The sequence below is a fragment of the Polypterus senegalus genome, chromosome 16, assembly GCF_016835505.1.
Source record: "Polypterus senegalus isolate Bchr_013 chromosome 16, ASM1683550v1, whole genome shotgun sequence".
In the NCBI taxonomy this organism is placed as follows: domain Eukaryota; kingdom Metazoa; phylum Chordata; class Cladistia; order Polypteriformes; family Polypteridae; genus Polypterus; species Polypterus senegalus.
The window spans coordinates 90,445,474-90,465,719 of record NC_053169.1 but is presented as its reverse complement, the minus strand read 5'-3'; the positions used below and the strand labels follow the sequence as shown (position 1 = coordinate 90,465,719).

At 43.4% G+C, this 20,246-nt stretch overlaps 1 protein-coding gene across 3 annotated transcripts in view; it reads left to right on the top strand.

Moving 5' to 3' along the window:
* Nucleotides 1–20,246, top strand: part of nphp1 (nephronophthisis 1) — a 65,073-nt gene that overhangs the window by 18,578 nt on the left and 26,249 nt on the right. For all 3 annotated transcript variants that reach the window (XM_039738304.1, XM_039738305.1, XM_039738306.1), the window contains 4 exons: nt 7,617–7,762; nt 9,673–9,718; nt 12,390–12,474; nt 18,013–18,107. In XM_039738304.1, coding sequence (XP_039594238.1) covers nt 7,617–7,762; nt 9,673–9,718; nt 12,390–12,474; nt 18,013–18,107 — 372 coding nt within the window. The remainder of the gene's footprint in view (nt 1–7,616; nt 7,763–9,672; nt 9,719–12,389; nt 12,475–18,012; nt 18,108–20,246) is intronic.

Below are 20,246 nucleotides of genomic sequence, written 5' to 3'. Positions count from 1 at the left end.
AAAACCCACAATTTCACCCCAGGAAAGCATACCAGGGATCTGCTTCATTAATATGCATACAGTGCATCCGGAAAGTATTCACAGCGCATCACTTTTTCCACATTTTCTTATGTTACATCCTCATTCCAAAATGGATTAAATTCACTTTTTCCTCAGAATTCTACACACAACACCCCATAATAACAACGTGAAAAAAAATTTACTTGAGGTTTTTGCAAATTTATTTAAAATAAAAAAACTGAGAAATCCCATGTACATAAGTATTCACAGCCTTTGCTCAATACTTTGTCGATGCACCTTTGGCAGCAATTACAGCCTCAAGTCTTTTTGAATATGATGCCACAAGCTTGGCACACCTATCCTTGGCCAGTTTCTCCCATTCCTCTTTGCAGCACCTCTCAAGCTCCATCAGGTTGGATGGGAAGCGTCAGTGCACAGCCATTTTAAGATCTCTCCAGAGATGTTCAATCGGATTCAAGTCTGGGCTCTGGCTGGGCCACTGAAGGACATTCACAGAGTTGTCCTGAAGCCAATCCTTTGATACCTTGGCTGTGTGCTTAGGGTCGTTGTCCTGCTGAAAGATGAACCGTCGCCCCAGTCTGAGGTCAGGAGCGCTCTGGAGCAGGTTTTCATCCAGGATGTCTCTGTACATTGCTGCAGTCATCTTTCCCTTTATCCTGACTAGTCTCCCAGTTCCTGCCGCTGAAAAACATCCCCACAGCATGATGCTGCCACCACCATGCTTCACTGTAGAGATGGTATTAGCCTGGTGATGAGCGGTGCCTGGTTTCCTCCAAACATGACACCTGGCATTTACACCAAAGAGTTCAATCTTTGTCTCATCGGACAAGAGAATTTTTTTTTTTCATGGTCTGAGAGTCCTTCAGGTGCCTTTTGGCAAACTCCAGGCAGGCTACCATGTGCCTTTTACTAAGGAGTGGCTTCCATCTGGCCACTCTACCATACAGGCCTAATTGGTGGATTGCTGCAGAGATGGTTGTCCTTCTGGAAGGTTTCCTCTCTCAACAGAGGACCTCTGGAGCTCTGACAGAGTGACCATCGGGTTCTTGGTCACCTCCCTGACTAAGGCTCTTCTCCCCCGACTGCTCAGTTTAGATGGCTGGCCAGCTCTAGGAAGAGTCCTGGTGGTTTTGAACTTCTTCCAGTTACGGATGATGCGGCCACTGTACTCATTGGGATCTTCAAAGCAGCAGAAATTTTTCTGTAACCTTCCCCTGATTTGTGCCTCGAGACAATCCTGTCTCAGAGGTCTACAGACAATTCCTTTGACTTCATGCTTGGTTTGTGTTCTGTCAACTGTGGAACCTTCTATAGACAGGTGTGTGCCTTTCCCAATCAAGTCCAATCAACTGAATTTACCACAAGTGGACTCCAATTAAGCTGCAGAAACATCTCAAGGATGATCAGGAGAAACAGGATGCACCTGAGCTAAATTCTGAGCTTCATGGCAAAGGCTGTGAATACTTACGTACATGTGATTTCTCAATTTTTCTATTTTTAATAAATTTGCAAAAATCACAAGTAAACTTTTTTCACGTTGTCATTATGGGGTGTTGTGTGTAGAATTCTGAGGAAAAAAATGAATTTAATCCATTTTGGAATAAGGCTGTAACATAACAAAATGTGGAAAAAGTGATGCGCTATGAATACTTTCTGGGTGCACTGTAGTTATAGAAAGATGTTGCAGAGACATGACAGGAGAAATATACCCTTCTGAAAATATCCCAGAAAGAGTCACAATAACATTAGATGTCATGTAAATTCTTAAATTAATTCCAATGAAAGGTTAAGACATACTGTAGGTCTGGTTGAATGTCCATATGGTGAAGTGATGGAAGCCTTTTATTAGCTGTGCTCTTGGCGGAAAAAAGCCCTGTATTTCCTGCCTGAAGTCGAACTATTCTCACAAAATAACAGGAACTCCTCCTTTACAGTGTAAGAAGAGGAGACCAGAGACGTAGAAAGGTTTGGGGCAGCCACCCGTTTAATTCGGTTTCCCGGCTGCAAAAGTCTTTGAGGCATATTTAAACAGTTGTTACACAACAGAGTCCAAAACAGAACTGCCTGCCTAAGCAAAGGCAGTGAGCTTTATAGCTCAGAGGGCGGAAATGATGTCGTCCTCTGGGCCGGAACTGGAAGTGACATCACCCTTGGGGCCGGAACCGGAAGTGACCTCATTCTTGGGGCGGAACCGAGGTGGTGTGTCCTTCCTGGAAATGGCGGCTCCTGGTGGGATTTCCCGGGTAAGACCTGCAGAGAACTCAGAAAGAGCGTCAGCGTACCCCCCGGGCAGATGTATAAACAGTATTGTCTAAGCCCTTCAGCTGCTTCCCATGCACACGTGTGTGACAAGACTCCCCCCTCAGCCCAGACCCGTCGGGTCGGGCGACCTGCACCGAGAGGTCGTGGGCCCGGGAGAGGGCATCGGCGTTGGCATGAAGGGACCCCTGTCGATGAACGAGCGTATATTTGTACTGCTGCAGGTCAAGAAACCACCTCGTGACCCGCGGATTCGACTCCCTGTGAAGGGCCATCCACTTTAAAGGCGCATGATCCGTCACCAGAGTGAACACGCGACCCAAGAGGTAGTACCGCAGCTGCGTCACCGCCCATTTGATCGCCAAAGCCTCCTTCTCCACCGCCGTACCTGGTCTCCCGGTCCAACAGTTTCCGGCTCAGGTACATAACGGGTGTTCAACACCGTCGGCGCTTTGGCTCAACACGGCTCCCAAGCCTGTGTCCGGCGTCCGTCTGGAGGACAAAGGAGAGAGAAGTTAGGGGAGATTAAGATAGGTGCTGAAGTCAGAGCCCTTTTAAGTCACTGAATGCAGCCCCGCTTTATCAGACCATACCACCGTATTAGGAGCTCTTTTCTTTGTCAAGTCGGTCAAGGCGCCGCTCTCGGAGAACGAGGCACAAACCGGCGGTAGTACCCGCCAAACCGAGAAAGGATTGGACTTGCCGCTTGGTTTTTGGACGGGCCAGGCCATTATGGCTTGCAACTTGGAACACTGTGGCCTCACAGTACCCCGCCCACTAGGTAGCCCAAATATTTGGCTTCTCTCAACCCAAGTAACATTTCTTGGGGTTGATGCGAGCCCGGCCTCTCCCAATGTCCGTAATACTGCTGTGACCTGCTGTATGTGCTCCTTCCAGGTGCTGGAATAGATGACAACGTCATCCAGATAGGCAGCACAGAGCGAGTTATGGGGCGGAGCACTTTGTCCACCAGACGCTGAAAAGTCGCAGGCCCGTGTAACCCGAATGGAAGGACACGATACTGCCAGTGTCCGCTAGGAGTGCTAAACGCGGTTTTTCCTTGCGGACTCCGTTAAAGGAACCTGCCAGTACCCCTTTGTCATGTCAAGTGTAGTCAAGAATTTGGCTGGTCCCAGTCTCGAGGAGGTCGCCCACGCGAGGCATGGGATAAGCATCAAATCGGAAACTTGGTTGAGCCGACGGAAGTCATTGCAAAACCTCCAACTGCCGTCAGGCTTAGCAATCAAGACGATGGGGCTGGACCAGGGACTACTACTTTCCTCGATCACTCCTAGTGCCAGCATTCGCTTGATTTCCAGTTCCACTTCTACTTTCTTTGCCTCCGGGAGTCTGTAGGGTCGCTCACGGACGATCACCCCCGGGTCAGTCACTATGTATGCGCAATCAGAGAGGTCCGACCTGGTTGTTCACTTACCACCTCTGGGACCGAGCGGATAGCTGCTTGAGCTCCTGTCTCTGTCTGGGAGATAGCTGTTCACGAAATTAAGGGCACTTACTTCAAGAGAGAGCAGGGCTGTCGGAGGAGGGATCGGGATCCCTCTCCTTCCACGGTTTCAGCAGGTTTACATGATATATTCGCTCAGCTGGTCGGCGATTGGGCTGTTTCACCAAATAGTCGACCAATCCCTTCCTCTCCTTAATTTCGTAGGGGCCTAGCCAATGTGCGAGCAGTTTAGAGTGTGAAGTAGGAACCAATACCATGACGCGATCCCCCGGTTGGAACTCCCGGAGAGTCGTGCCACGGTCATACAGGCGGCCTGTGCTGATTGTGCCTCCTCGATATGACTTTTAGTATAGGTCTTATTACATCAAATCTATCGCGCAACTGGGCGATATACTCCAAAATGTTAGTGGAGGGCTGTGCCTCCCCTTCCCAGCCCTCTTTTAAAATATCTAATAAGCCCCGGGGCTGTCTTCCGTATAGTAATTCAAAGGGAGAGAACCCGTAGAGGCTTGAGGACTTCCCGTAGGCAAAGAGGACAAGGGGGAGGAGTTGGTCCCAATTCCTCCCATCCTTGCTGACTACCTTACGTAGCATTTGCTTGAGAGTTTGATTGAATCTCTCCACTAGCCCATCGGTTTGAGGATGATACACGAGGTTTTAAATGCTTTATTTTCAGTAACTTGGCAGTCTCCTTGAGCGTTTCCGAGGTGAAAGGCGTTCCTTGGTCCGTCAGGACTTCTAGGAATGCCCACGCGTGAAAAGACTCCTACTAGTTCCGTGCAATATTTTTAGTGGTAGCCGAGCAATGGAACGGCTTCAGGGAATCGGGTTGCATAATCCACGAGGACGAGTATATATTTATATCCTCGGGCTGAGGGCTCCAGGGGTCCTACTATATCCACCCCAATCCTGTCAAAGGGAACGTCAATAAGGGGAAGGGGAATCAGAGGAGCACGGTCCTTCCTAGGAATTTGCCGCAGTTGACACTCCGGCAGGAAATGCAAAAGCGCGAACCTCCTCATTAATCCCGGCCAAAAACGGAGCTTAATGCGCTCTAATGTTTTATCGGAGCCGAGATGGCCTCCAAGAAGGTGAGAGTGGGCTAACTCGCAAACCTGCCGCCGGTAGGTCCGCGGGACTAGCAACAACTTCCGGACCTTCCCCTCATGTTCAGCAACCCGATACAATAATTCATTATCCATGACAAAGTGAGGTCCCTGTGGCATGGGCAAATGCGTGCGTTGGCGTTAACGAGAACCACTGCATTCTTTATGTGCTTCAGAGAGTCGCCATTCCACTGTTCTCTCTTGAAAGAAGCCGGAGTCGCTCTAAACTGAAAGTGCAACTCAGAGAGCGGGTCGGTCTGACCTCAAGGGGCGGAGAATCCTCCTCGCTGCCGGGGCGCTAGTGGATGACGTAGTAGCCCGCGACGGTCCGGGAGTATCTTCGTCACTCTCTTGGCCTACCGCCCCACTCCCTGTCGGCTGATTACACGGTGTGGAAGCAGCTTGAGATGAGTCTTTATCATCTATAACGAGGCCAAAAGTTTTCGGGAATGCTTTCTAAACTACCGTTACTGTCAGACCAGTCCGCCCGAGGATTACGGAAGCGGAGGATCCGGTGTACCGCCACGTAAGCGCGAAGGGTTCCTCCGAGACATACGTAACACCGGGCGGTATTGTACGAGCGAATATCTCCGTGTATACATTTTAGACTGGTCTTCTTTTTAATCCACTGTTGCGGTAGAATAAAACGGCGAGCAACGACAGACACGTTACTGCCGGAATCGAACAGCGCTGTTATTTATGTCCATTAATAAGAAGCTCCCCGTATGTTTATCCGCCAGGGGATTGCTAAGGGCACACAAACAACCCCGCCATTGTCCCCTACGGTCCGCCTTGTTCCCGACAGGTCGCAAGCCAGACGGCCCGGCGACTTCGGAACAGGCTCTGGATTGCGTGGAAGGGACTGCTTTAGTAGGACATAGCTCCCGGGTAGTCCACAGAGCGGCTGTTCTGCCCTCCCAGGTTTCACAGCCGGCCTCTGGGTTTGCAAGAGCTGTAGCAGCTCGTCCATAGAATGGAATTCGCCCCAGGCCGGCTGGGCAAAATCCTGGGTAGCTTTTAGCAGCAAAAACAGGCCACTTGCTGCACTATTTGTAGGGGTCAACTCAAATGGCGTAGCCACTCACCCACCTGTTGCCAGAGAGCCATAGCCTGCTCTGACAGCCCTTTGTTTGGGTTAAACTCCCAGTTTATTATTTCTTTCACCTGCCAGCCTGGGGACAACCCATCGTTAACAGGGACCTTGGTCCCGATGGGCAGCTCGGCTTTCCTGCCAAGGAGAGCATACTGAGCCACTCGAGTGTGTTCCCCAGAAGCCAGCCCCGCCTGTGGGTCCCTCTACCTTCTCCACGAGATGGGTGGTCAGCCCCGGTTATGCTCATGGAGCAGAGCCTGCACGCGTCCTTCCTGACCCTCCGCGCACTCCCTGCCCTGAAACTCGGCCCGGTACTCACCCACCTGGTTCCATGAAGTTCGTGTCCCGGTTCATCGGGACACCATCCTGCCGACTCACGCCACTGTAAGAAGAGGAGACCAGAGGCGTGAAAGGTTTGGGGCAGCCACCCGCTTAATTCGGTTTCCCGGCTGCAAAAGTCTTTGAGGCATATTTAAACAGTTGTTACACAACAGAGTCCAAAACAGAACTGCCTGCCTAAGCAAAGGCAGTGAGCTTTATAGCTCAGAGGGCGGAAATGATGTCGTCCTCTGGGCCGGAACTGGAAGTGACATCACCCTTGGGGCGGAACCGAAGTGACCTCATTCTTGGGGCGGAACCGAGGTGGTGTGTCCTTCCTGGAAATGGCGGCTCCTGGTGGGATTTCCCGGGTAAGACCTGCAGAGAACTCAGAAAGAGCGTCAGCGTACCCCGCCCCTGGGCAGATGTATAAACAGTATTGTCTAAGCCCTTCAGCTGCTTCCCATGCACACGTGTGTGACAACAGACAAATAGCAGTTTATTTCTGATGCAGATGTAATTTCCTTATGCCACATGCTGCAATGTCCTACAGTTCTATCAGAATTTTATTATAGGATGTAGCAGTGCTACAACTTTGATGGACTCCAATTCCCAGTTGCCCTGAGGTTATTGCCCTGATTGGACATTCACAATGGGCACAGGGGCTGCTAGGGACAAGAAGGGCTGGCAGGAACTTTAAAAGAGAGCCATCTGAACTGAGCGAGGAGCCCCGTTGTTTGTTTGTCAGCACTGTCGCTGTTTACCTGTGAGGATATTATGTGGAGCGCTCCACGCATCTCAAGACGAAACGCTTTATTATCGGTAGGACAAACTTTATCTTCACCTCTACAGTTCACAGGATATGCCACCCCTCGAAAGCTTCATTTGCATCTGTTACATGTGACTGATTCATGGACGGTGTCGTAGGTGTTTATTGTTGTGTGTTGCATTTGTTATCACCATAGGGGAAGGGGAGGGTTATCTGATTATTTGTAGTTTATATTCACTTTCCATGTAATATATTATTATCATTATTTCATTTATTGGATTTCGTGTCTCTATCTGTGAGTGAGTGTGGGTCAGGCCAAGACTGGGTGCGTTCCTGGAATCCCCACCACAAAAATTAATAAATCACCGTCCCTGCGACAGTGTGAATCTGAGCAGCACCGAACCGCTACAAAGGAAAACCACCAAATACAGCCAAGACTTACCTAGAACATGCGTGCACAATTACAGTATAAAGTAACAACCTCCCCATTCATTTATTTAGTTGTGAAATATTAAGAGTCTAACATGACATTAAGAACACAAAAAAAAATATTAGGCTCTTCTAAACAGCTCTTATTTTTTGCAGATTTATGCAAAGCCTGTAAAAGTGGAAGAAGAAGAAGAAGAAGATAACAGTGATGATGAGGAGATAGAAAGCGAAGAAGAGAGTGCAGTGGAAGCAGAGAATAAAGAGAAAGCAGCTGAATTTAATGAAAAATCAGTTAAAGAAAGGTATTTTTCATGGCCGCTAGATGGTGCAATAATTAAACTTAAAATCCTCAGGAAATCAGTAAGCAGAATAAATGATTTAAAATGATTTACATATGCACAAGATCGGGAGTGGTCTCCCCTAGACTGTCTCGTATACTCAGATATGGGATTGGATATTTGAAGAGTAAACCACAAGACAATGATTATATTTTTATATTATGTACATTAAAGAACCATCAACAACCAATCAAATCAAATTAATAATATATTGAACAATTATTATAAAAGTAAAGCTGAATAAATCGGACTCTGCAGCTGCCAGAATAAAAGGAAATATACCACTTCCGGTTAAAGGAAATAGCTCAACAGTTGACAGAAATCTACGTTTTGTAGTTAATACTTGTATGCAAAATTTGGCTGACCTAAGTGAAAGCATACTCAAGTTATCGTGTTTACACACACACACACGCAGACATAATTCCATAAATGATATTCTCAGAATCAGGGAGATCTATAACATCGAGATTAATCAAAATCTTGACATAAAATTTTTGGACAATTACAATACTTTCCCTATACTTTGTATACTAGAAAGTAAAAAAGGAGTTTATATTAGGGTTTGTCTTTGAAAAGGTATTTATACCTTTAGATGTCTTGGAAGATTGGCACTTAAACTAGTGTGGGAATTATCAACTACACTAAATGATCAAATCCATCCATCCATCCATCTATCCATTATCCAACCTGCTATATCCCAACTACAGGGTCAGAGGGGTCTGCTGGAGCCAATCCCAGCCAATCCCAGGGCACAAGGCTGGAACAAACCCCAGCCAGGTCGCACACACACACACACACACACCAAGCACACACTAGGGACAATTTAGGATCGCCAATGCACCTAACCTGCATGTCTGTGGGAGGAAACCCACGCAGACACGGGGAGAACATGCAAACTCCACGCAGGGAGGACCCGAGAAGCGAACATACATCTTTCTATTATAAAAAAAAAAAATCTAGGGAGATGAGACGTGATCTTCTCGGAAGACAATTTGACGTCTCGCGAGAGACACTTTAATGTCACGCCAGACAAGGCAGTGATACAACATTTAAAACAAGTTCATGGACATCTAACCTGGGAATGCTTTTGGCAGACACGTTTCATGTGCTCCCAGCTCTAAAAACAACGACAAACAGAACACACAACTTGCCAGCAGCAGCAAGCCAGCCAGCAGATGATCTGACCGCTTCTCCTTAGCGTCCGTTCAGAGCCACCCCTCAAAACACAAGCAGCAGAGATGCGAAATGGCAAAAGGACAGCTGCTGTACAGGCTTTGAAATGATTGAAGCGCAGTGCAGAAAATGCAGCTCGCCAGCAGCAGCAGAAAGACAGCAGCTGATCCAACGGCATCTCCTTAGTGTGCATTCAGCCGCCCACTTCACAACGCGAAGAGCATTATACGTCCTGCGAGAAAGAGATTTAACCATGCCCACCACTGGAAATAAAGAACAAGTATTCTTTTTACAAAAGTTTTAAAGTAAAAGTGAAAATAGTGCATATGTAAAATTTCCATGACAATAGCAATCTCTTTAAATTGTATATCCGGCAAACCAAACCCAGGGGTGGGGCGAGTGAAGCCCCCAGTACATTATATAAAAAGGCTGTGTGATAGTACCACTCTTTGAAAGTGTTTATTGTTTATTCTTTTACCATAGCTTGTAATATTTATAACTAGTTAATATGTTTTGGTAAACACTACAGTTGGCTAAGGATGTGAAAGCAATCATTCATAAAGATGAATCCCTGTTTTACCCTTAAAACATTTTTATATGAGAGGCAGATCTGTTTACATACTCTGAAGTATTGAATGAAAATGTGCTTTCAATCATAAGATATTTTTTAGTAAAAATGACTTATTTTCCTTTTTTTGTAGAGGAGAAACATCTAAATGGACTGCCGTTAGAAAAGCTGTAACTGAAGTAAGATGCATGAATATTTTGTCATAACTTCATGGTATTACTGAAACTTCTATTTTGCACCATAAATAGACGTGTCAAAAGTTTTATTGGAGACTTGAAAGCAAAGTTTTTTCTTCAGGATTTGAAAATTAAAATAAAAGTATAACTAAGATGTTTGTTTCAAAACCATTTAGTTTTCATAAGTACTTCATGTTTCAAAACTCCCCAAAAAAAATGTAACGTTTCCTAAAGAAAAATGTTTATAGCCAAAGGAAAAAAATATATAAGCAATATGTGCATTTATGGCAAATATACAACATGAAGACAACCAAATGAATCATTCTTTATTTAGTCTTTCATATATCAATGTCCATTGGTGGAATTTTGGGATGATACAGACTATACAGTGTGGACCACCATGGGACGTAGTGCTCCCCAAACCCCAACACGTACAGGCTGAGACACAAGGCTTGCCAGACAACACACCTTTATTTAAGTGGGGAAGCATTTTTCTTTTGCTCCCCATTTTGCAGTACAGTATACAAGCCCCAAATAATATGGCACACAATCCTTTCTCCCTCTATTTTGCCGCCTCTCCTCCTCTCAAGCTTTGTCCTCCTCCTCCCGACTCTGGCCCGTCGCTGTGAGGCTGGCAAGTCCTTTTATAGTGGCCAACCCGGAAGTGTTTCTGTTCTTGTCCCCACGTGGTCTGTAAGCAGAATCCCTATGCCATATGCCTCCTCCATTATTACAGTACCCCCTGGCGGCACACATGGTATCCAACAGGGCTGAGATAAAGAACTCCAAATGCCATAGTACCTTGTGGGAATCTGGGGCACCGCTGCAATCCAGGGGAGCTGCCATCTAGCATTCTTGCAGAAGCAATGCCCTAAAGAGACTGCCTTACCCCATCCTCCCACTCCTTGGGCATCCCGGCCATCTCTTACAACAGAAAATGGAGTTCCCCTACTTCAATCCACTTCTTGTAGCTAGTGCAGTAAAGATTTGTGGTATGGTTTAAATTTTCCATTCTGGGCACTGGTATGGCGGTATCCTTTCCATGCCTAAATGAATCCAAATGGAACAGGGACAGAGTGTAAGAAGACACACCAAGTGTCAAATCTTAGATTATTTTGATTCTTTCTTGCTTTCTGGAAAGTACATGAATTTATAACTATGTTAGAAATGTTAGGAGACCTGTAAGTGGAGTAAGCTTCTGAAGACACACAGACTGCCTTATTTTCGTGTTTCTTGTAGCTATTTTGAAACATCCTTCACAGCATATAATACAGAACTGTAACTTAAAGAGCAGAAATTTATATCAAAGTGACATTTATGGGAGATAAAGCATTATAATGTAATTTTAAAGTAATAAAGACTCTGGCTTCAAAGACTTCAGGTAGTGATCAACTCAAAGTATAAATAAGAATTTACAGAGAGTAGTTAGGAGAGAATTTCAAGAAGTTAGAAGAAGATATATAACATGGTGTGGTAAAACTGATATGTGCACTATTACTGTTCATTAACATATTTCAAAGCTCTTTTTATTTACAGTTATATGCATGGCCAGTTTTAGAACATTAAGACAGGTGTTAACATCTGTTGAGCATGGTGGGAGTTCAAATTTTGGTGTTTTGAGCAGCGTGATTGAAGACTGAGGGGTTCGCCTTGGCATTTCAAGCAGTGTAATCGAACAGTGGGAGGGTGGGATCCCCATTGGAGTTTCAGGCATTGAGATCAAATAGTAGGTGGGTGGTTCCAATTAGCAATTTGAGAAACGCAATCATGAGACTCATAGTTGAGGAGGTGAGGAAACCTTCTGGGGAGAAATCATCCCTTCCAGCGCCCTCCTAGAGCCATCCTTGATTGCAGGTGGTATAAGTAAACTGTGTGGTATAGAGTTTAAGCAATATGTTAGGTCAAAGGTTGACTGCATAATTAACTGTGCTACCTGTCTAAGAAGGATCGAAATCTAAGTAATGGATGTACATTTCATGTGCTTTATTTGATACAAGTGTTGTCCGTTTGGTCTGGTATAATAATACACACCTAATCCCTTTCACTTTTGGCAACCTTTTGCTCTTCAGATAGTGTGTCCCCTTTTTCATCGCTTCTGCTCTGTGTCACTTATCAAACTGACCACTCTTCTAGTTGAAGGGAAAAATGCAGTGGTGGTCATTACCACATTGGCCTGCTTTAGTGACTCTAGCCTAGTCATGTTGGGGCTTTGGTTTCCCGACAAACGTGTCGATATATCATCATTTTTGCTCATTCATTGCCCATCTTGCAGAATTATCAGTCAATGGCTACAAACCTCAATCACATGACCTGTGCAAATACTAGAAAGTCATTACAATGTTGCTGTTGCTGGCATATCATGTTGGAGAACAGAATAGGCTGACAGGACTAATTTTCTTATTTTTATACTTTTATTTGGTATATTTTTTATCGCATTACCTTCAATATGTTTTGGATATTTTTAAAAATTTCTTTCCTAACCCTAGCAACTAGATGGATATACAGATACACAAACACAGACACTTGTCCTTTTATTAGGTGAATATGCAAGTTGGGTCATGAAAGCAGTATACATTTTTAGATGGTTTTCATTGTGGCAAATGAATGACTTGTCTGATTGTATGACTGCATTATAGTCAATGCATTAGTAAGTAACATCTGTTTGAAATTTCAGGTTAGTGCTACTGATGTTCTGACAAGCATGGGTGCTATCCCTGCAGGTTTTCGACCATCTACATTAGCACAGCTGTTAGAGGGAGGTAAGTATCATTGTAATGTGTATCAGAAATTATAAAACAATCCATTATCATCACACTGTCTTGTAAATACAACTGTACAAACAAACACATGTAACCCCCTTTCACGACCTTTTCTTCTTAAGAAGTGTGCAAGACCCTGAGTTCTTTAGTATGGTGTTGCCACCCAATAGTTGAATTTTCAATATCTGTCACCTCCAACCATTTAGCTTATAACAAATCACAACTTACACTCAGTTTAAAGGAAACAAAACTTTACTTGAAATTAACAACAGCCAACCAAACATTGCATGTTATAACTATGTACAACACGAAATAAAAAAATCCAAGTGTGATAAGCTATTTACAAAACTATATGGCTTCCTTTCAACACTACTGGTGAGCTCACTGTTCGTACCCATACCCTATTAGAGTAATTAGTCATTCCATCAAGGGCCCCAAACGTAGCTCGGGTGCATAGTGTCCAGCAAACAAAACAGCACGGGCCCCTTTACTTGAGCTTTACCTCGAGCCACATAACACACAACTCAAACAAATAAATATGTGAAAAAAAAACACACACACAGACCTTGGGCGGATGATCTTCTCCTCCTTGTGTCCCTCCTCTGGCCTTTCATCTCACCTCTGTCTTGGATCGGAAAAACTCATCAGCGGGTTGCACTCGTGTCCTACCATCTTTCTCTTCGTTTATTCCCTGCACGTTCCATCCACCCCTGCTCCAGTTCTCCGACTCTCCCGACTATCTTTGCATCTTGGACACTTTCTATCTGATAGTGCCTGTTTGGGATTTGCTTTCACTTTCGTCCCCTAAATCGTTTTATTGACTTCGGTTTTTTCTCTCTCTCTCTCTCTCCCTGTCTTTCTGCGCACCAGTGTTTTGCCGTATGTTTCTTTTTCCACTTTTTTCTTTATGTTTCAATATATTAGAGCTTTCTCATCCTCATCAGCGTTATGCTGCTACTTCTCTTCTATCAGTTTAGTGTTTTGCTAAAGCTGTCGTCTTGTATCTGTGTGTCTCACTTCAGCGTTCTGCTAAAGTTATCTTTTTTGCTCTTATGGCATTCAGATCTACTTCATGTTTCCTCCCTCTCCTCTCTTTACTTCCATGTATCTGCAGTCCTCCTTTTTTTCTCCAATCTTGTCCCTGTATCTACCTGACATAGCCTGAGGATGGACCAATGAGGGAGCACTGTCTGGTATTAGGCTAAGCTTTATGCCCCTGCTCTATTTAGGGTTACTACCCACAACTATACTTATATTTTTAGGTACAGAATGAACTTTATTAGCAAAATACATTCTGTCCTGTGTTTTTTTCAATATCTCTTAAAATATACCCTGGTTACACACATAATGTGCAAAAGCTCCATTCCATTAACACTTGTTTCAACTCCCTCACATTGAGTATCTCTATCTCTCTATTATAAAAAAAAAAAATCTTTGAAGGAGACAAGACGTGATTTTCTCGGAGAGACACCTACATGTACTGTGAGACAAGTCTTTGTGCCAAAAGGTTTAACTACGCCCGGGGCCAGAAATAAAAGCCAAAGAGTAGATGACAAATTAGAACCTCGTAAAGAATTCAAAAATGTTGGCGTGGTACACATGCAGAGCAGGTTAAAAATAATGGAAGTACGAAAATTCGAAACTCTCAAAAAAAGGATAGTAAAGATAGCATTGATGCAAACGAACGTAAATTATTACTAGGTGAAATAACGGAACAGCGAAAAGAGATCGAATATATTGTTCGGATTTAAACTTTAAGTCGGAGATCTGTAGGTCATCTAAGTTGTGTTGCCAGCGAGAATTAAAAGATTCCAAAAATGTTGGAGTGGTATGAAGACCCGTGAGACGGAGACTTTTAACATGAGATTCTTTCAAGTCACGCCATTCTTACAACCTTTGGAAGCACGTCCTGTGAGACGGTGATGTTTGCCATTAGATTCTTTCAAGTCACACACCCTACTTACAACCATTTTCAAACAAGACCACGGTCATCAAACCTCAGTCGTGGGAATGCTTGGCAGACACACTTCCTGCACTCTCAGGTCTTATAAATTTTATCAGGACAATAATTCATACGTTCTAGATGACACGTCAATGACTAAGTGAAGAAAAAAGAGCATGGACAAACATTCAAAAAAGTATTTTTATTTATTATAGAGACAAAGAAATGATATTCACTCACAGGCAGTTATACGTTGCGTCACAATGTAAATCCTAACACGGAATCAAAATTCAATGCGATCTTGAAGAAAAGTTAATTCCAAATATTGTTTTTACTAAAGTTTTAAAGTAAAAGTTAAAATAATGCATATGTAGCAATTCCCATGAAAATAACAATCTCTTTAAATTATATATCCGGTTAACCAAACTTGGGAGTGGGTGAGCCCCCTAGTGTGTATAATATGTATATAGTGTGTATATATGTATTTATATACAAAGAATATCTTTACAACGAAATTAAAGTATTTTTATGGTCCCGACAGTTTCCCCATATGACGCGAGTCTATAGAAATGTTCTTACTACGAAGTACATTCAGCAGATACTTTCATTACAACAAAGTGCCCAAAAGACCTTGAAATGCCTGAATGAATCATCCACAGAGCAGTTAGTTCTGTGGCCACAGCTCAGTTGTGCACAATGATCCCTCAAACAGAAACATTGTAATTTTTTTTTTCTTTCTTAGAACTTTCCTCATACTGCTTTTTTTTTCCCTTTTTTGTTTCTTGCGGTTTTCAGTGATACCTTTTGCTTATTGCTTGTCAACATTTGAAAAACATCCATTGAAATTTAACTCATTGTCACCACCTATAGAAACGGCAGACACAGAAAAACTATAACAGTTCATATTAGAAAAAAAAACTTTACGTTTTTGCAGCTCTCGATTGTGGCAAAAAGAAAAAAGACGTTGCCAGTGAATTTATGTGTACTATGCTTTGGTTTTCTGTGATTGTCTTAGCTTGTGACACATCTTTTAATACAAGTGTATTATTTGAAGGGACACATGCCCAAGATCAGCACCCCACATGTCTTTTCCCTGAATACTCCTGTTTTAAACACACAAACACTGACGTCTATGTGCTTTCATTCTTGTTGACCCCTTATGTGATTCATAAGCTGCCTAGTCCTTATGCAAGCAAATTCACTCTTCCTAATAATTCTGCATAGGACCCCCCTCTAACTCCATTTTGGAAGACATATACTCCTGGTCAAGTAATGTTGCACTCCCAAAAATTAAAGACATTATGATTCATGGAATCTCTATTCATGTTTCTTTTTTCACTGTCCTCTAGCAGCAGAATGACTACTATTCTTCCTGCAAGTGCTGCAAATTCATGGAACAGAATCATTAGCTTGCAAAGAATTTAAGACAAAAATTAACTAATTTAGCACATCTGCAGTTTAATATGAATCTACTATCACATAAAAAGTACCTTTAGTATATGGTGGCACAGTGGTAGTACTGCTGCATTGCAGTAAGCAGACCAGGGTTTGTGTCCTGGGCCCTCCCTACATGGAGTTTGCATGTTCTCCCCATATCTGCATGGGCTTCTTCCCACATTCCAAAGACGTGCAAGTTAAGTGCATTGGCGATACTAAATTGTCCCTCCTTTGGGATATACAGTGGTGTGAAAAACTATTTGCCCCCTTCCTGATTTCTTATTCTTTTGCATGTTTGTCCCACAAAATGTTTCTGATCATCAAACACATTTAACCATTAGTCAAATATAACACAAGTAAACACAAAATGCAGTTTTTAAATTATGGTTTTTATTATTTAGGGAGAAAAAATCCAAACCTACATGGCCCTGTGTGAAAAAGTAATTGCCCCCTGAACCTAATAACTGGTTGGGCCACCCTTAGCAGCAATAACTGCAATCAAACGTTTGCGATAACTTGCAATGAGTCTTTTACAGCGCTCTGGAGGAATTTTGGCCCACTCATCATTGCAGAATTGTTGTAATTCAGCTTTATTTGAGGGTTTTCTAGCATGAACCGCCTTTTTAAGGTCATGCCATAGCATCTCAATTGGATTCAGGTCAGGACTTTGACTAGGCCACTCCAAAGTCTTCATTTTGTTTTTCTTCAGCCATTCAGAGGTGGATTTGCTGGTGTGTTTTGGGTCATTGTCCTGTTGCAGCACCCAAGATCGCTTCAGCTTGAGTTGACGAACAGATGGCGGACATTCTCCTTCAGGATTTTTGGTAGACAGTAGAATTCATGGTTCCATCTATCACAGCAAGCCTTCCAGGTCCTGAAGCAGCAAAACAACCCCAGACCATCACGCTACCACCACCATATTTTACTGTTGGTATGATGTTCTTTTTCTGAAATGCTGTGTTCCTTTTACGCCAGATGTAACGGGACATTTGCCTTCCAAAAGTTGAACTTTTGTCTCATCAGTCCACAAGGTATTTTCCCAAAAGTCTTGGCAATCATTGAGATGTTTCTTAGCAAAATTGAGACGAGCCCTAATGTTCTTTTTGCTTAACAGTGGTTTGCGTCTTGGAAATCTGCCATGCAGGCCGTTTTTGCCCAGTCTCTTTCTTATGGTGGAGTCGTGAACACTGACCTTAATTGAGGCAAGTGAGGCCTGCAGTTCTTTAGACGTTGTCCAGGGGTCTTTTGTGACCTCTCGGATGAGTCGTCTCTCGCTCTTGGGGTAATTTTCGTCGGCCGGCCACTCCTGGGAAGGTTCACCACTGTTCCATGTTTTTGCCATTTGTGGATAATGGCTCTCACTGTGGTTCGCTGGAGTCCCAAAGCTTTAGAAATGGCTTTATAACCTTTACCAGACTGATAGATCTCAATTACTTCTGTTCTCATTTGTTCCTGAATTTCTTTGGATCTTGGCATGATGTCTAGCTTTTGAGGTGCTTTTGGTCTACTTCTCTGTGTCAGGCAGCTCCTATTGAAGTGATTTCTTGATTGAAACAGGTGTGGCAGTAATCAGGCCTGGGGGGGGGGCTACAGAAATTGAACTCAGGTGTGATACACCACCGTTAGGTTATTTTTTAACAAGGGGGCAATTACTTTTTCACACAGGGCCATGTAGGTTTGGATTTTTTCTCCCTAAATAATAAAACCATCATTTAAAAACTGCATTATGTGTTTACTTGTGTTATATTTGACTAATAGTTAAATGTGTTTGATGATCAGAAACATTTTGTGTGACAAACATGCAAAAGAATAAGAAATCAGGAAGGGGGCAAATAGTTTTTCACACCACTGTAGGTGTGTGTGTGTGTGTTTGCCCTGAAATGAACTACTGCCCTGTCTAATGGACTGTCCCTGCCTTGTGCCCTATGCTAGCTGGGAAAGGCTCCAGCACCAACCCCGTGAACCTGTTCAGGAATAAGTGGGTTAGAAAATGACTGACTGACCTTTAATACATTTTGTTTGAAGACCTGGAAGCATTCTGTGTCAAGAATTTGCATTTGTAGAGGAAATAAGAAAGAGGAGCAAAAATATTTTTACTGTACTACATATTCATGGAAGTAATGTGACATGTTTTTGTTTCTAAATTATTTTTCCTTTAGGATTACAGTTTAAACCCAGCTACTATCTTCAGCCTGAATTCAGTAATTCTCAGTTGGCATTCAAAGATCTGCTGTGGGATGCTGAAAAAGGAAGTGTAAGTTGACTTGTGTAATGTAATGTTTTAGAGCAAATACTATTTCCCGTATACACTCAAATTAGGAACACCCGTACTGTACATCTGCTTATCCATGCAATTTTCTAATCAGCCAATCATGTGGCAGAAATGTGATGCATAAAGTTATAGAGATACAGGTCAGAAACTTCACTTAATGTTCACAATACCAGAATGGATGAAAAAAAAATTGATCTCAGATATTTCGACTGTGGCATGATTGTTGATGGAAGATGGACTCGTTTTGAGTATTTCTGTAACTGCTGATCTCCCTGTATTTTCACACACAACAGTCTCTACAGTTTACTCAATAATGTGCATTAAACAAAAACATCCAGTGAGTGGCACTTCTGCAGATGGAAACACCTTGTTCATGAGAGGGGTCAGAGGAGACTGGCCAGGATAGTTTGAGCTGAGAGAAAAGCTACAGTAACTCAGATATCCATTCTACACCACTGTGGTGAACAGAAAAGCATCTCAGAATGCAACATGTCGAATTTTGATGTAGAAGGGCTACAACAGAAAAAGACCACTTCTGTTGGCCAAGAACAGAAAGCTGAGGCTGCATTGGACACAGGATCACCAAAACTGAGCAGCTGAATACTAGAAAAACGTAACCTGGTCTGATGAATCTTGATTTCTGCTGAGGCACACAGTTGATAGGGGTAAGAAGTTAGGGCCAACAGCATGAAGCCACGCAACTGACCAGCCTTGTATCAAAAGTCCTGGCTGGAGATGGTGGTGGTATAATGGTGTGGGGAATGTTTTTTCTGGCACATTTTGGACCCATTAATACCCATCAATCATCGTTTGAATATCACAGCCTATCTGAGTATTGTTGCTGACCACATGGCTAATGCACCATGTCACAAAGCATGAGTGTTCTCAAACTAGTTTTATGAACAATGCACCGAGTTCAGTGTCGTTCAGTGGCTGTACCAGTCACCGGACCTGAATCTAATGGAACACTGTTAGGATGTGGTGGAACAAGAGACTTGCACCGTGAATGCGCAGCTGTCAAATCTGCAGAAACTGTGTGATGCAATCATGTCAACATGGACTAGAACCTCAAAGAATTATTTCCAACATCTTGTGAAGTCCATGCCATGAACAACTGAGGCTGTTTACAGAGTAAAAGGAGACCTTATCCAGTATTAATATAGGGTTTCTAATAATTTGATCAGTGACTGTTGTGAAGCGCAGGAGCGCGGACAGCTTCCCAAGCCCGACACAAACAGGCAGAGACACGAGTTTGCCACACAACACAGTACAGAAAGCACCAAATGCACAGTCCAACACAAAGCCTTTCCTTCTTTTTCTTCTTCTTCTTTCTTCACCTCCACTCCTCTCCTGGCAAGCTTTGTTCACTTCCTCCCACTCTGGCTCCCTGAGTAATGGTGGCTGGCTCCTTTTATAGGACACCAGGAAGGACTCAATGTGTCCAATGAGGTTCTTCTAGTAGCACTTCCAGGTGTGGCAGAAGTGCTACTACAAAGAGCTCGGAAAAGGTCCAGGCGCCCACTGGTGGTGGCCACGGATCACAGCAGGGTTGAGCTTCCAAGGTCCATACGTGTGGCACTGCTGTAAGCCAGGGGGGCTGCCCTGTAGCGTTCCGGGGGAGATAGTGTCCAGAATAAGCCCTCTCCCCCAGTCCTTCTATGACAAACGCGCCCCGGCGGTCCATCAAACTGTATATATAGGATGTTTCACCCTCTCATAGACTTATATTGTTATGATTTCATAAAATGTAACATTTGTGTAGGTTTTCTTTATATATTTTATTTTATGTCCAGGTATTAATGTGATGATTTTCTTCAGACTTAATTTTGAATAAGTTTAGACTGGTTAAGGCAGTGTTTCTTAAACTTTGGGAGCGGACATGTTTGTAACGAGTCACCACATGGCTGGGTAATAAAATTTTACTTCAAATGTGAATACCATGGCGAGGGATAATACTGACCTCTATTAAGCATACTGTGTAGTTTGATATTATGTGATCCGAGACATAGTCTAGAAGCAACGTTGCTGACACATCACAGATACGAAGATACAAAAAAATTTGATAAATATTCCCAACATTACCAGCACCCCCTAACGCAACTTGGGAAACAATCAAACTGA